We start from the raw sequence: 16993 nt of genomic DNA on the forward strand, positions 1-16993 counted from the left end.
CTGATAGTCGTGTACGCAGCGCACGCATGCCTAATTGGAATCGATATTAGCAAGCACTCGAAGAATCAGTTCACTACTGAAGAACATCAGCTTCTAGGTTGGACAGTGACAGGCTGTACTTGGTCTTTAAAGTTCAGACTCAGGTAACCCCATGCAATCGGAAATGAAATCCCTTACTTCTGTATGTGCCACTGGAATGTATTCAGCCTGTGTAGAAGGGTAAGAAGCACTTGGGTTTGATGAGGTGGCACTCACTATTCTGCTAACTGGATTGAGACCTACAATATGCTGAGTTTCCCAGGGTTTGGGGTTAAGAGATCACCAGAGAGGCTGTGGGAAGGAAATTTACCAAAAGAGTCTTGTTGTGGGAAGATATGAGTCATAAGAAGGACCATTGTGGGTCAGACCAAAGGTCCATCTAGCCCAGTATCCTGTTTTCTGACAGTGGCCAATACCAGGTGCTTCAGAGGGAACAAACAGAACAGATAATCCCTGCCGCCCATTCCCAGCTTCTGGCAAGTCATTTAGCATTTCTGTCATTTCCACATTTTCTGTTATTGTACCTCCCACCTCTACCCTCCATTGAGTAACGGGTCTAACCTGACTTTGGTCTTCCTCTTGTTTTTAATGTATTCATAGAATGTTTTCTTGTAACCCTTTGTTTCTAGGTAATCTTTTTTTGTGCCTTGGCCTTTCTAATTATTTGCCCACATACTTGTTTTTTGTTTATATTCATCCTTTCTAATTAGAGCTAGTTTCCACTTTTTGTGGGACTCTTTTTTGAATTTAGGATCATTGAAGATCTACTGTTAAGCCAGGGTAGTCTTTTGCCATATTTCCCATCATTCTTACACAGTTGGATAGTTTTCTCTTTTGCCCTTAACAGTGTCTCTTTGAAAAATTGCCCAGTCTCTCAAACTGCTTTTCCCCTTAGACTTGCTTCCCCTGGGATCTTACCTGCAAACTCCCTGAGTTTGCTAAAGTCTGCCTGCTTGAAAACCATTTTCTTTATTGTGCTTTTTTCCCTCCTATCATTCCTTAGAATCATGAACTCTGATATTTCATGAACACTTTCATCCAAGCTGCCTTCCGCTTTCAAATTCTCAATCATTTCTTCCCTATTTATCAAAATCAAATGCAGAACAGCCTCTCCCCCACTGGCTTTCTGTGCCTTCTAAAATAAAAGATTGTCTCCAATACATTCCAAGAACTTGTTGGATAATTGGTGCCCTGCTGTGTTATTTTCCCAACAAATGTCTAGGTAGTTGAAGTGCTCCATCACCACCAATTCTGTGCTTTGGATGATTTTGTTAGTTGTCTCCCCTTCCTGGTTAGGTGGTCCGCAGTAAACCCCCACCATGACATCACCTTTGTTTTTTTAACTGTTTTTTTTAACTCCTTACCCAGAGACTTTCAACAAGTCTGTCTCCTATTTCCGTCTCAACCTCAGTCCAAGTGTATACACTTTTGATATATAAGGCAACACCTTATGCAGAGATTCATTGGTCTTTTCTGCAAATAGCTTCATCCATTGCAAGGAAGGTCCTAAACTGTATTTTGGACTTCCCTCTGAAACCCTGATAGCTGCAGGATGCCCTCCTCATGGCTACCACCATAGAGACAAAACAAGTGGCTGTATCGGTGCTATCCAAAGAAACCTGCAATGATATTCTGGCCAGCAGCTGACCATTTGCAATAATTGCCTGAAATTATTCCCTCTGCTCTGGTAAAACATGCTCTATAAAGGAATTAACTTTGAATAGTTAATATGGCTGTATTTTGCCATGAGTACTTTGTAGTTGGCAATCCCAAATTGTAGAATAGCCAATGAATATGACTTACGGCCAAATAAGTGAAGTTGCTTTTTAAACCTTTGATGCCATGTGACAGTTTAGAGTGAAGCTGTCTTCCACATTTGTTTACTGAACTGACCAAAAGGGAGTCAGGGGAGGGATGCGAAAATAAAAATTCCAAGTCCTTAGAGAAAACAATATTTTTGTGTGCACTCTTAGAAGTAGGTTGTACTGTTACTGGAGTATGCCAAATTATTTTTGGAGGGTCTAGTAGAGCCTCATTAATAGGTAGCGGGATGCAGGCAGATGATGCATGAAGGATGTCAATCAGTTTATGCTGTGACTCAACCTTCTCAAGTGGAATTTTCAGAATCTGCTATCCTTTATTTCTTATGTTCTGTAAAAATATCTCTATGAATAAATAGTAATTAGTCTCCTGGCAACCTTAACCAAGTATGTTCTCTTTTTGTTAAGAATTAAAAATAAAAAATAAGCATTAAGCGCTCTACAATTCATTGTGTTATGCATGTATGATTCTTCAGTGTGTGTATGAAACGCAATCATAGTCCTCCTCTTGTTAAAGTGCCTAGTATTTGAATTTACTATTTGAGGCTGCATGGGCTTCATTTGTAAAGTAGAAAAAGTTTTTTTTTTTTTTTAAATCTTAGACCATTGTAAAAAGTGTAAACATTTCTCTCTTGTAACATTCAAGTTGGTTTAATGTCATAACAGTCAATACAGTTAGTTTTCAAATCTGGTTAGCAAGCTGTACACAGTGTGATAGACCCAGGCAAGTTGGGAGCAGCAGAGTAGTAGAAGGGAGATACACTACTGGCTGCTGGATAACCAGTTTTCTGTTCTCTCAGTGACCAGAGCAGGGGCTGCTCCAGGCTAATGAGAACACCTGACTCCAATTAACCTGCTAAGAGTCAGGTGAGGCTGTTAAGCACCTGACTGTAATCAAGGCCCCTCTGATGCTATAAAAGGGCTCACTCCAGGCAGGCCAGGGGGAGCTAGGGAGCCAGAGGAGAGAAGTGTGTGCGCCAGGAACTGGGAGCAAGAAGTGTGCAAGAAGCTGAGAGTGAGTAGGCATACTGCCAGCCTACTGAGAAGTACAAGCGTTATCAGACATCAGGAGGAAGGTCTGGTGGTAAGGATAAAGAAGGTGTTGGGAGGAGGCCGTGGGGAAGTAGCCCAGGGACTTGTAGCTGTCACACAACTGTACCAGGAGCCACTCTAGACAGCTGCAGTCCACAGTGCCCTGGGCTCGAACCTGGAGTACAGGGTGGGCCTGGGTTCCCCCCAAACCTCCCCACTCCTGATCAAACACAGGAGGAATTGACCTGGACTGTGGCTTCTACCAGAGGGAAGGTCTCTGGGCTGTTTTCTGACCCACAGAGTGAATCTGTGAGGTGAGCAAATCTGCCAACAAGCACAGGACCCACCAAGGTAGAAGAGGAACTTTGTCACAGCAGATTGACAGACTACAATAAAGCTGCCATCTAAGAGAGTTTGGAGGAGTGGTGTTTGCGTCATTTAATAGATCAGTGCTTTAAAATCAATCTCTCTGATTCCAATATATACCCTTATATAAATCACCCTTGATACAGTAGGGTAAAGTCTGCTTGGATGTAAAATAGCGATGAGCCTGCCAACATTCTGAGCAATAAATTCCATTATTTGCAATTTTAAAAGCTATAACTGTGTGAAATAAGACGATCTTTTCAACAAGTGATGCTCTTTAGTCACAGTATTTTTAGCATGTACAAATAACATTTATATTTCGTTAAAGAAGCTTTCTACTTATTTGCATGGAATTATCAAAAGCACTCAGCATTGCCCTAACTCTGCTTGTTGACTTCAGTGGGACCAGAGTTAGGCCACAATGCTGAGGGGGGTTTGTTTGTTTGTTTTTGGGGGTTCTTTTGGAAATTGCATCTTTGGGTATGGCCACACAGCAGCTGGGCGCAAACCTCTCAGCTTGAGTGGACAGACTCTTGCTCATGTGGCTCAAACTAAAAGCATCATGAATTTGCAGCTCCAGCAGAGACTCAAGATAGCCCCCTTAGCTTGACTGCAGGGGGTTGGGTGGGCTTGAGAACCCTAGCTGCAGCCCAAGCCGCAACATCCACCCTCTTTTCAGTACAGGAGTTCAAGCCCACTAATGCAAGTCTGTCTGCTTGTGCTGGGAGGCTGGTAGATGTACCCTTAGGCTCTGTTGGAACTAAGGTGATCAGACTGTAAATCTGGAAAAAAAAACCAAAATTGGGACTGTACCTATAAAATTGGGATATCTGGTCACCCTAGTTGGAACCAGTATGGGAGAAAGTCAGTCATCTTCAGACCACTTACTTTTCCCTTCATAATTTTTGTACAAGCAGAAACATTCAGATATGGGTGCCTAAGTATGCAGTAAGGAGCCTGATTTTCTGTTCCTTAAATATTTAGACTCCTGTGCCTAATGTTCAGCACCTGTGTGGGAAAAAATAAGACACTTCTATAGCACTATCTATACAAATCAAAGTGCTTTACAAAGGCATTTCATTACCATGGTGATGAATATAAGTTTTAAAATGAGCATGGCAGTTAGGACCACAAGTCCATTGAAAGTCTGACTTTGAAACCCAGTCAAACTTGTGCTCCTTACTTAGGGGCTTTTCAGATCCTACTCCTAAATAAAATAGAGTACATAGACAATCATTATACCCATATTGCTGATAAGAAAACTGAGGCATGGAGGGTGAAAATCACCCCTATGCAGAGGACCAAATTGAGGGCAGAGATCCATGGGAGTTAGGTGCCTAAATACTTTTGACGATCTTGGCCTGAGTTCTTAAGTTGGATTTCAGTGGTACATTGGCTGTACTGGCCAGCTACATAGGAGTGAAAGATGGTGTAAGGGATTGGCTTCCACCTCTGAAGCGTGAAATCATGGATTCAAATACCCAGGTGGCCAGGGAAGATAAAATTGATGCATAGGAGTAAATTTCACCCAAAAAGACCTTGTCCAAGGTCACACAGCAAGTCAACAGAACAGCCAAAGTGAGCCCAAGGTTCTTAACTCCCATTCCAGTTTCCTATCCGCTGGACCATACTTCCTCCCATCAAGCTCCAGCAGGAAGACCAAAATGGGTGACAGCTGATGACCTCATTTATCTGATTCCCTACTCTTGGCAGCTTTTCAGGGGAAGAAAGCCCTGAAAGTCAGGCATTAATTATCCTCCACTCATTTACTTGCAAGTGCAATATCACAAAGTACCAATCCTGGTTTCAATTAGTGCAATTGCCGTTACAGATAAATCTTGGAATTCTGAAGTTGGGCTATTGTTCAGCAAGGTACAGGGAGGCTGAGTTCATTGGAAAAAAATTATTAATATTACAGTAACACCTAGAATCTACAACCAAGATTAAGGCCCCATTGTTGGTAGGCACTCTACAAGGTAGTAAAAGACAGTCCTTTTAAGAGCTTACACTCTAAATAGAGAAGACACAGGCTGAGAGGGCAAACAGAGGCTCAGATAGATGAAGAAACTTGCCAAGGTCCAGGGTAGTGCTGTAAATAGAATCCAGGTCTTCTGAATCCCAGTGCAGTACTCTGTCTATTGGCCCATACCGCCAATCATCTTTGGTTTGTAGTGACATATCATCCCTTCAAATGGAGACCTTTTAAACACATGTACTCATTGGCTGAGTCCAAGCATTGCATATGGCCTACTGTTGCAATATTACAGTGTATCATTGTTCAATGGTTTCCATGGGCCTGGACATCCACTACACAGACTTCCTCCTCTTCCCAAACATGTTGTTAATTAGTTTGGCCATTGACTTTGAACCACTGGGTCTTCTCTTTTCCTTCATTTTGAAGTTTGTGATGATGGTTCTTAGGACTTTTGTGAACATGGTCATCACTTCCTGACAATGTTCGGCTGCAGACAGTTCACAGAACTGGCATTTGTTATCCATTGCCAGCTTTTGTCCTTCATCCCAGCCTACTTCTCTCAAATGGCATAGATCCTGCTTGTTACCAACTAAGAATACAGCGGACTCTACCACTCTGAAATCAAAAAGTTTTTGATTAGACAAAAAGCCTTATACAAATGCTACAGGGTACCTGCTCTTGTATGCTGTATATCCAGAGAAAACTGACAAATGTTTATATTATATTAATTTATACCATTGAATGCTATTTAGGATCTCAGTTTGCTAGAAAGGCTCCTAACACATCTATGAGGCAAATGTCTTAACCTCATTTTAGTTATGTTTTATTAAGGCTAAAATAATTGTTGACAGTACATTTTTTCACTTAAATATTAAAAACAGTGAAAAATATACACACCAAGGGATTAAGGCTGAGACAGTATATGGTGAAAGGGGTTGAAAATATAATTTAAACAATTTCCCAATTTAAGATTTTATTTTTAGGTCATGTTTTATTTAGGCAAAAGCCTCAGCAGGTTATGCATTCCTAGGTCAATTGTTGTGAATACTGATACTTAGCACTCACTTTTTAAACATTTAACTAGTTCACTAATTAATTTGTGCCACTCACATCTGAGCTAATTTAAATTATTTGTCCAAGGACATAAAGGGAGTTGATGTCACTGCCCTGGACAGAGTTTAGCAGGAATTCTTGGTCCCAAATCCTCCCTGATTGTATCTACACTAGTATTTTCTTCAAACTTCCCATTGATGCAGCTCCACTGGTGACAGCAAGGGGGAGGGAGGGAGAGGTAGCCTAGGCTAACTACCAGTTTTTTAATCTGCATGTTGGCTAATCTTGATCAGAGTAGTTAATCTTGTATCACCTAGCGTGACAGTATGATTTACATGTGAAACAAGAATGAAAAAGCCTAAAATATATTGGCTTTTGGGTGGAATGGGTTATATTTTGCTGCTGAATTTACCAGCTAGTATATTACTACTTTTGTTATGTTGCTGGTTGCTATTGCTGTGCGGAGTGTTATTTTAGTGGCTGTTAGGGTGCCTAGCGCTCACAGACTCATCTCTTTTCATACCTTAGATCAAAAGAAATGTAATATTTATAATACAACTTACCTTTTGCAAGCTGCCAGGTGGGAATCTCGTATCCTGTATAGCAATGCCTTTGCAAAGGCAAAGGAAGCTCTATCGCTGATGTCATACACAATGACAAATCCGTCAGCCCAGTGGAGTTCATCAGTAAGGGACAGCTTCCCCTGTCGTGGCTGAAGGCAATGAAATGCATACGACAATAGAAAGAATCCATTATTGTGGTCACTGGGCAATATTTTCTTTCTAACTAAGAATGTAAAGAAATGTACATGTTTTTACAGTGCACAGCACAATGGGGCCCTGATCTGAAACTGGTACTCCAAAGAGCTACAAATAAATAACTATCATTGGAGATGATTGTTATAATGAATGTATAAACAGTGTTTCAGAACTTTAAACTGCCCTTGATAAGCCTTAATTATCAGTAAAGTTAAATTAAATCTTACAATCAAACTCTGCTCCCTTGATTGCAATGGAGTCCCCTGAATTTACGCCATGGTAACTGAGCACGTAGTTGTGGCCATCAGTATTTGTTTAACCCTTTTATATACATGAATGATGGGATGGATTGCACCATCAGCAAGTTTGCGGATGACACTAAGTTGGGGGGTGAGGTAGTTACTCTGGAGGGTAGGGATAGGATCCAGAGTGACAGACAAATTGGAGGATTGGGCCTAAAGAAATCTGATTAGGTACAACAAGGACAGTGTAGGGTCCTGCACTTAGCATGGAAGAATCCCATGCACTGTTACAGGCTGAAGACTGACTGGCTAAGCAGCAGTTCCGCAGTAAAGGACCTCGGGATTACATTGGATGAGAAGCTGGATATGAGTCAACAGTGTGCCCTTATTTCCAAGAAGGCTAATAGCATATTGGGCTGCATTAGTAGGAGCACTGCCAGCAGATTGAGGAAAGTGATTATTCCCCTCTATTCATCACTGGTGAGTCCAGTTTTGGGCCCCTCACTACAGAAAAGATGTGATAAATTGGAGAGTCTAGCGAAGGGCAATGAAAATGATTAGGGGGCTGGGGCACATGATTTATGAGGAGAAGCTGAGGGAACTGGGCTTGTTTCTTCTGCAGAAGAGAAGAGTGTGTTTGTGGGGGTGGGGGATTTGATAGCACCTTCAACTGCCTGAGTGGGGGGTGGGGTCCAAAGCAGATGGAGCTTGGCTGTTCTTCGTGGTGGCAGATAGAACAAGAAGAAACGGTCTCAAGTTGCAGTGGGGGAGGTCTAGGTTGGATATTAGGAAATACTATTTCACTAGGAGGGTGGTGAAGCACTGGAATGGGTTACCTAGGGAGGTGGTGGAATCTCCATCCTTGGAAATTCTTAAGGCCTGGCTTGACAAAGCCCTAGCTGGGATGATTTAGTTGAGGTTGGTCCTGCTTTCAGCAGGGGGTTGGACTAGATGACCTCCTGAGGTCTCTTTCAATCCTAATCTTCTATGAGTCTACAATATGATTTTGCCACTCTTGAGCCTACTAAAATGAATATGGAGAGTTTGCTGACTTTATTTGTTGTTTATTGTTCCCACCCAATTCCCTATACAAAAACAGCTCTGGTGTGTTTATCTGTTCCTTCACTAGGAAGTTATTTTAGTCAATCATTTACCCTATCCGCTCAACTTTTCCCCCCCCAATACATGAAAAGACTTGGAGCGTACGTAAGCCCTTCAGCACGACATGAAGTCACCACACAGACTTTAGTGGATGCCGTTTGTTAATATGAGTGATGGGAAGTTAGAACAGGATAGTAAAAGTGAAAGCAGAGGGAAAAGAAGGCATGAAAGATAGGTTTTCATATTTACTTTGAAAGCCTAGATGGAAAAAGGATGAGGCCAATTAAAAATAAGAAGGCATTGAAGATGGCTGACAAATCAACAGGTGAAAAACTGTGAAAAAGCAGATGGTGGCAGATGAGCTGGAGGGGAGAAGAGAGTTAAGAGGTTTATGAAATAGTTGGGAGCAAGTCCAGACAGTTTTTAATAAAATAAATAAGGTTTTTTAACTATATTCTGAAATCAGTAATGAGGCACTAGAAAAAGTTAAGACAAAGCATTAGTCTTCTTGGTCAAGACCTGAAGGCACCTTGAAAACTGCTAAAAGAACTGTACAGAAGGATAATATCAGTATAGGTAATAGTTAATGTCAAAGGGGAAAAAGGAAGAGAGCATAACTGTTTCCATTATTTTTATGTTTTAAAGATGTTTAAGCCCATGAAGATTGTAGCTTATTGGTAGTTTCTAACTAGCCCTCTTCTCCCAAATGCCTCAGCACGCTTCTACGCTACTCTATCATAACACCAAATGCTGTTTGTGACAGCTTGCAATTCAATGGAAGTAGTACAGATTTTTTGTTTATATTCAGGGTATTTGGTAGCCGGTTATATTACATATTTTAAAAATGGGTGCTGTGCTATACAAACCTAGTATGACAAGTTCCCTGCCCAGAAAGTCTGCAATCGAAATGCCAAATTTGTTACTGTCTTGATTTCAATTTGTTGCAACGTGTTGATCTGTGTACTTTGCAACTAAAACAAATAATTTAAGGGAGGCTGGGCAGCTTAGATGTGAGATACAGCCTTTTATATTCAGAGCTGTCTGCACTGGAAAAATTTAACTAAAAAAACCGATTAGTTCAACAGAATCACTGTTGAATTGGTGAGCGCCACAGTGTAGGCAGGGCTTCAGTGTCCTCCACCATCATTTTAGATAAACCAGTTGAAATACAAGTCTAATTGAAATGGGGATGAAGGGGTTCTGGCTGCAGGAGATTTCCCCTTACTATTGCTTGCCCCTAGTTCCACTGCACTGTGGGATTTTTTGGTAAGTTTCCTCTTCTAACAAGGTCTACGTTAGGGTTCAAGTACAGATCAGATTTGCAAAGACCAAAAATGGTTCTTCTCTAAGAGATGCCTATGGGACTGAGTTGGTCTAAGTTCTGTTCAGGGTCGGTAGGTGCCTCTATCACAAAACACACCACCAAGCTTGATGCACGAGGGAGTCTGAGAGTGGAGGAGAGAACGCCAAAGGGTCCCCTTGAGGAATTTTCCTAGATCATTCTGAATCCAGTTCCAGGGAGCTGCAGAGGGACAGAGCTATCTGGTCAGAGGTCCTGTGCCTATTCTCTAATGGCGGACTACCCTGCTCCATCTCCTGGACAACATGGTTCCAGCTGAGTCAAGCTGTCAAGGCCCACCCTGGATGCCAATGCCCCAGTTCCCACTAATGGGGAGGGAAGCCCATAATGCAGAGAAAGGCAGCAGCAGGAACGTTAACATCAAGCATCATTAACATTCATTGAGATCCTCTCCAGGGTTTGAGGAGAAGGGATGATGCAGGTTCATCTGGCCTGCTCCTTCATTTCTATTCTCCAGCCTTGTATCCTTTGGCCACGTGGATGATGGCTCTTTGCAGGGCCCAGTACCATAGTGTTCAGCAGATATGGCAGGTCTGTTTTGGGTGGGTAATACTGTGGTGAATGAGCTGGCTTATCGGTCTATGTTTTTATGACACATCCATTACTATAATATCTTTAACCCTTTTAGCAGAGAAGGAAGGAATTGAATGACCATGAAGGCTGAACTCCCTTAAGTGTTTTATTCAGGTCAGAATTAAGCCCAGTTGTTAATATGGGGAAGTCTGTCTTGTTACTATTATTAGATCTATTCTGGGAATACAGGACTTCAGTTTCCAGGTCTGTCTATTTGGACATTGCCACAGGTAAATGAAATTTAGTTAGATTTTTTTAAAGTAAACATTTAAAAGGATATTCAGGGAAACTATACAAATAGTGATTGCAACTTTTTTGCCCCTCCTATGAATTAAAAGATGCATGTAATTTTACTGTGCAATATTATGTTTGGTTGCCATTAGTAGCTTTAAAAATGGAAAAGTCTTGACCAGATAGCTGTCCAATGAAGGACTCATTCTGTAAAGCTGGAAAATGCTCAGTACAGAGAAAGTCCTGACAGCTACATGTTATAGCTACAGGAATTTCAATATTCAATGTCAGTTGCTAAAAAGTGCAAAGTGAGAATTCGCTTTCCCCCTCTCTCCTCCCTGCCACCTCACTCTTCGAAGGACCTTTGGGAGCAGCCTTGCTGTGCTCATCTTTTATAAGTTGTGCTTACCTGTGAACAAGGGTCATAAATTTCCAAGTTCATTTGCCTCCCATCCAGACAAAAATGTTTAGTGTAGATGCACTCTACAAGACACAGCATTAAAATCAATATCAGAGTTAACAAATGGAGGTAAAAAAAACAGGCTTTAATTGCTATATTACCAATGGAGAAAAATAAGATTTGCTGTAGATAATTAGGCCTTGGTTCATCAAGTCTAATAGCAGTCCTCTGGCAGAGTCTGATGTGTTACTGGAAAGTGAACCCATCCCTCAGATATGCCCACAGTGAATTGTGCAATGCTTAAATGTATCCCTAAACTCATGGCTGGCCAGGTCCTATTCCACTGTGATGCCCCAATAAGTGCCAATGTGTGAAGGAACATTGTTAGAACATAGTGCTGGCCATTTGAGACAGCAGATAAGCATGTATAGGTAAATGCTCATGCATTTAGGATACTGAGTATTTTCCCAAAAATCTCTTTACAAATATTATACAAGTTTTAGGGTAGCTAGGACATGATAGCAACCTGTATATTGAGATGTGATGGGAGCAGGAGCTGGCTATGATTTCAGGGTAGAGCGAATGTAAACTTGGAATCAGTTAAGTTCTGATGGCCCACTTATTCTATTATGCATGTTCAGCACGTATGCAAAGCCTTATGGTTCTATTTTACCTAGAGGAAAAAACTTTGCATAAGGGTAACACACTTTATTTTTTTTTCAATAGGTTAGGTGGGTATGAGTTTTCCTCACATAAGCAGTGTTGGTTTGATCTTATCGAGTTATAATTATGCTGTTATTATACAAGCCTGAACTTAGGTGCTGATCCTGAAAAAGCTGGTAGCAGGAGTAACACTTAACTACAATGAAGCATTCTAGTACTCAAATGGGAAACCTCATAGTAGCAAGCATTTCCCTTGGTAGTGTTTGCAGGATCGAGTCCTTAAACTGTATTCTTAGGATCTGAGACATACACCCAGATTTTTAAAATTACTCAGGTATTGCTGCACTCAGTGTCACAATGCCTAACTGATTTGAGGGCCTCAGCCTGATTTTTTCAAATATGATTCAGGCACTTAGAAGCCAAAATGCCTAAATCCCTTTTACAAATGAGACTCAGACATTGCAATGTTGAGCACAATTTGTAAATACTTTTAAAAATCTGGATCTAAATCTCATTTTCAAAAGGGATTTAGGCACTTAGACAAAATCCAATTGATGGGTGTGATGGAGTAGGGACTGTCTGTGTGGGGAATGGGAAAGCAGGGGATGTCTTTAGGTGAGGGACAGGTGCTCAGCCTGTAACCCGAGCCCGGCAGGGGGGAGGGGGGAGCACCTGGGCGGAGGAGAAGGGAACAAAGGATTCGGCCGGCGGGAGGAAAGGCAGGACAGTTTGGGTTTGGGGCTGTGGGGCGGAATTCAGGGTATCCTAGCTGGGATCCGAGCACCTTGAACACCCAGAAGGACTGGATGGAGGAGTCCTGACTGTGCCTGCAAGCTCTGCTGTAACCTGTGTTCCTGTTGTCCAATAAACCTTCTGTTTTACTGGCTGGATAAAAGTCACTGTGGGGTCCAAGCAGAGGGGAGAAGGGCTGGAACCCCCAGACTCTGTAACAATGGGATTTAGACTACTAAGTGCCTAAATCTTAGACTCCTAAATCAGTTAGGTCTTGCAATGCTGACCACAGCAAAACCCAATGCCTTTTAAAATCTGGGGCATACTCTACACTAGGGAAATATATTGAAAATCTCCATCGGTTGCTAGAAATAGTGGGACAAGATATTGCCACTATTCTAAGCACCATGTTGCTCTGAGCAAATCTAATTAGCACAGTATATCAAACAGTACTGGCAACTAGCAGGTCATTTACAGTCTAGGGCTACCAGTGTTGCTAACCTTGGGGGAGCTGATCTGGTGTTTGCAATGGTGGGAACATCTCAAAAAATTCTTAGTGCAGACAGGGCCCAGGTAAATCTCACCATTCCTAGCATTCTCCTGGACTCCCAATCAGCACCACATTAGTCTTCTGGTACAGCTGCAGTTCTTATGAATATCTGGCCTATCCTCATCTACCTCCTTATCTCCTTCAGAACCCCCAAGTGAATATTTGGGTTGGGAAAATTAGAAGGATCAAATCTGCAGCACACTCAAACATTGTGGTGTTCACAGTTAAGTAAGAACATAAAACTTTTGAAATCCAATCTCACTTTGATTCCACTACAAAATGTTCTGGGCTGCTTTGTGGATTGCTTTTTATTTTATTCACCTGCTAGTTGTAGAAACAGGGCAAAAAGTATTTTCAAACAGTGTTTGTACAGCCCATGCTTCTCTTTACAAATACATGGGTTTGTTTAAAATTTCCCTTGAAAAACAGCAGGATTTTTTTGTTTGGTGAAACTCACAGTACTGGCTAATTCCCCTGTCCTGTTGAGTCCATCTGATTTAGGAGATTCTCAGAGGCACAAAGGGCAGTTATGCACCCAGCTCCTTTCCAAAGATTAGATTTGGATTGTCAGTCCTTTGTGGCATAGACTTTTTGTTCTGTATGTACAGCACCTAGCACAATAGAGCATTGGTCCATGATTGGGGTTCCTAAGCACTATTGCAATATAAATAATGAAAAGGGAATGGGAGTGGAGTGGGTAACTGCCCTTTGTGCCTCTAGAAATCTCCCTCTTACTGCACTCTTTCTCCATATCTTATCTATGGAAAATGCAAGTCTCTTGGCCAAATTTTGCCCTTTCCTGAAATATGCCTCTTGGAACAAGGTCATTTCTAGAGAAGATAAAAACATTACTTTTTCCTTTTTCTTCACTCTCTTCTTTAATTGTCTTCTCTCCACTTTATGGTGTACAGAGTTTATCAGCCTTTTTGTGTCTGATCTAGTCAAGTTTCTTTAACTCCTTGCCCTTTTGATTTCTGATTAGTACTTTACCTAGCACAGCATGTGCTGAGTTTTACATGTTCATTTTTATACATCTGCTTTCTACTTGAGTTATGTTTCTATTCTTCATATTTTATATTTTCATCAGCAACTCAAAAGTAACAAAACTAAAATTAAATCACTATTTTAAAAGATTATTCAGTTTCCATTTTAAAGACACTTTCTGAAACTATAATAAACCTACTTCTCTGGGATCAAATAGCTCATCATCCACTAGTCTCCTTGGAAAATCATTTCAGTGAACGTATATAACCCCAAAAGAAACACTTTGATTAGATGTTAGGAAACACTTCTAAACAGAACTGAGAATTAAAAAGAAAATTCAGGTATGTACTGACATTTCATATTGATATGGCTTTAGTGCTCGCTAGAGGTATGATTTATAGAATGCCTAAAACAAAACGCAAAGTTGGGAATGGGAACTTACCAGAATTAGAAGCATATTCTCCAATGAAACGCCTGGTTAGGAATCTCACTGTTAGGGCTGCAATACAAAACCAACTCCAGCTGAGCACATGCCTGGTTCAGTGACGGTTAACTTTATACAACTTTTGATTTTACTTGGTGAGCCAAAATCCTCAACATTTAAAATTCAGTCGTGTTCTCTCCCCGGCTACACACCTCTCCAAATGATTGCCGAGGGGGGAGTGTTGCAAACTGAGATGTGAGAACGAACAGTTGAGTGATCAATAATGCAAAAGTATGGGGGGTAAGGGGGAGGTGAAGATTCGGGGCTCCTAGTAGTAGCGCAATGGAAGAGCCAGTGTGCAGCTGGAATGGACAAATCTTTAAACAGTGCAGCTGTTTTCTACTTTGTCTCGGTGCAGAAAACCGCTGGCCATTGATTCCCATGGTCAATGGATTATTAAAAAAATCAAGTTGCTCGCAACCACCCTTACAAAACTTGGGAGGAACCCGAGTAACATGTAAATCCTAGTTGTTAAATTCCGCCCCCCGCCGCCCCCGGCCAAAAAGTTAACTTGTAAATTTACCAGACTTGCCGGCTCCTCTACTGCCCAGCACAGCGAGCTTCAGCTCATTCATCCTGAGCCAGCCTTCTCTCCAGCTCCTGACTGAGCTTTTCAAAAGGCTTCTTCAGTGCAGAGCCTGCTGTGTCTTCCAGCTGTGCTGCAAGCTTGCTTTGCTTCTAGTGCCTCACCTCCACCCACTGAGAATCTCTAGTTCCCTGCACGCAGGGGCCCCGGCGTGCTCCCACAGCGAGCACACCCGCAAGCTACTTCCCCTACTCGCCACTTCTTTATAACCTCCTGGTCTGGGGACGTCAAGGGGAGGCATTTGTCGATCTCTTTGTTCCTGCAGCAACGCAGCTCTGCAGACCGCCCACGCGGTGTTGCCTACAAGAAGCAGTTAGATTGGGAGTTGCCCAGGCGCTTCTTCTTTCACCTTGGCAGCGATCATCACCAGGGTTTCTTTTCTCCCCCGGGAGGTTTCTAGTTACCGATCAAAGGAAAGGACAAGGAAGGGTCAGTGGCTGGTTGTTTTGTTTTTGTTTTTGCAAATGAGGCAGTAGTTTCCCTTTAGCAATTCTCACGCACGTGCATTTTGCTGGAGGATGTGAAAGTGACCCCCTTAGATTTGTGATGAAACATGCAAATAGAACAGAGTTCCTCTGGCAAATCACATTTATTTCTGTCTGTAAACATTTACTCTGAGCTGAAACTTATTTGCAAATTCTTGACAACCTCTCCCATATTTTCCTCCCTTTTTGCCCACCATACAGTAAATAGTTTGAGTCTTTTTAAAGCCAAGTGCAAAGCTTAGTAGTTCTAAAACTCAAAAATGTTTGTAAGTTGTTTGCAGAGAATATGTTTTTTGGACCAAGGGCTTTGAAAGTTGGTGAGGACATTAAAATAGACAGTTGCATATGTATGAAAAAAGTGGTACTAGCAATGCAAAGTAACTTTTACTAGAAACAAAACTTTAAAAAGCAATTTTGACCTTCAAATCAGTTTATAATCACTATGGCCCTGATCCTGCAAACACTTAGGCCCATGTGTAACTTGTCTATGTATCAGGGGTAGCCATGTTAGTCTTTATCCACAAAAACAAGGAGTCTGGTGGCACCTTAAAGACTAACAAATTTATTTGGGCATAAGCTTTCGTGGGTAAAAACCCCCCACTTCTTCAGATGCATGGAGTGAAAATTACAGATACAGGCATAAAATAATGATACATGAGGAAAGGGGAGTTACCTTACAAGTGGAGAACCAGTGTTAACGCCAATTCAGTCAGGGTGGATGTGGTCCACTCCCAGTAACTGAGGAGGAGATGTCAATACCAAGAGGGAAAATTGCTTTTGTAGCAATTGCTTTTCACTCCTTGCATCTGAAGAAGTGGGGTTTTTTTACCCACGAAAGCTTAAGCCCAAATAAATGTTAGTCTTTAAGGCGCCACCGGACTCCTTGTTGTTTTTGTCTATGTAATAGTGCTACTGATTTCAATAAGGCTATTCAGTTGCAAAAAATGCAAGATGGTAGCCTAATTAAGGCTCACAACCACACTGCGAAGCAGAAAAACATGAGATGGGGAAACTAATGAATAAAAAGGGTCATTTTGCCAAGATCACACAGTCAAGTCAGTGGCACAACTAAGAATAGATCCTTTTCCTACTTCTAGTACTGTGACTTAGCTGCATTGTTCCATCTCCATATAGAGGCAGAAGTTGGTTCAATAAGTTTTACTAGCAACTATGCTTGCAGAAGCTAATTTGTAATCTCATGCACTTTAATCATGAGAGCAACTTTTAAATGCATGTTCTGTAAACATTCACAGAGAAAACACCATTGTAAAAGTTATTCTATCAGGGAACAGAAATAATGCCTTAAGATTTATGTGGATTGCTACTTGAAATGTGGACTGTTATTTACAGTGTGACTGTGTACAGACTTTACAACATTTTCTGCAATGATAAAAACATACACTGGTACTGCCATTATTCCAGTACTAAACTTCTATTAACACAGACACTCTAGTAATGAGGCGTCTGCAACGAGTAATTTGTTCAAACTATGTAGAATTACTTTGAATAACAGTAAATTAAAGAGATACAAGCTTGGTGAGGTAACATCTTTTTATTGG

The 16993-nt window shown here is 41.4% G+C and overlaps 1 protein-coding gene across 1 annotated transcript; it reads right to left on the bottom strand.

Moving 5' to 3' along the window:
* Positions 1-4815: 4815 nt before the first annotated feature.
* RERGL (RERG like) lies at positions 4816-15305 on the bottom strand. Its single transcript, XM_032796062.2, has 5 exons — positions 14887-15305; positions 14322-14378; positions 10960-11033; positions 6849-6997; positions 4816-5847 (listed from the first exon to the last, which is right to left on the bottom strand). Exons 1-5 carry the CDS (start codon positions 14936-14938, stop codon positions 5565-5567), a joined length of 615 nt encoding a protein of 204 aa, XP_032651953.1. The 5' UTR covers positions 14939-15305; the 3' UTR covers positions 4816-5564.
* Positions 15306-16993: the final 1688 nt, after the last annotated feature.

The sequence above is a fragment of the Chelonoidis abingdonii genome, chromosome 1 (genome assembly GCF_003597395.2).
Source record: "Chelonoidis abingdonii isolate Lonesome George chromosome 1, CheloAbing_2.0, whole genome shotgun sequence".
NCBI classification, from domain to species: Eukaryota; Metazoa; Chordata; order Testudines; family Testudinidae; genus Chelonoidis; species Chelonoidis abingdonii.

What these genes read in the sequence shown, in the direction of transcription:
- RERGL (XM_032796062.2), bottom strand. Translation starts at nt 14,938, where the DNA reads ATGAATGAGCTGAAGCTCGCTGTGCTGGGCAGTAGAGGAGCCGGCAAG. An exon ending in AGAATATGCTTCTAATTCTG is followed by an intron (nt 11,034 to 14,321) that starts GTAAGTTCCCAT and finishes TGTGTCTTGTAG; the next exon opens with AGTGCATCTACACTAAACAT. An exon ending in CACCTGGCAGCTTGCAAAAG is followed by an intron (nt 5,848 to 6,848) that starts GTAAGTTGTATT and finishes TTTTGATTTCAG; the next exon opens with AGTGGTAGAGTCCGCTGTAT.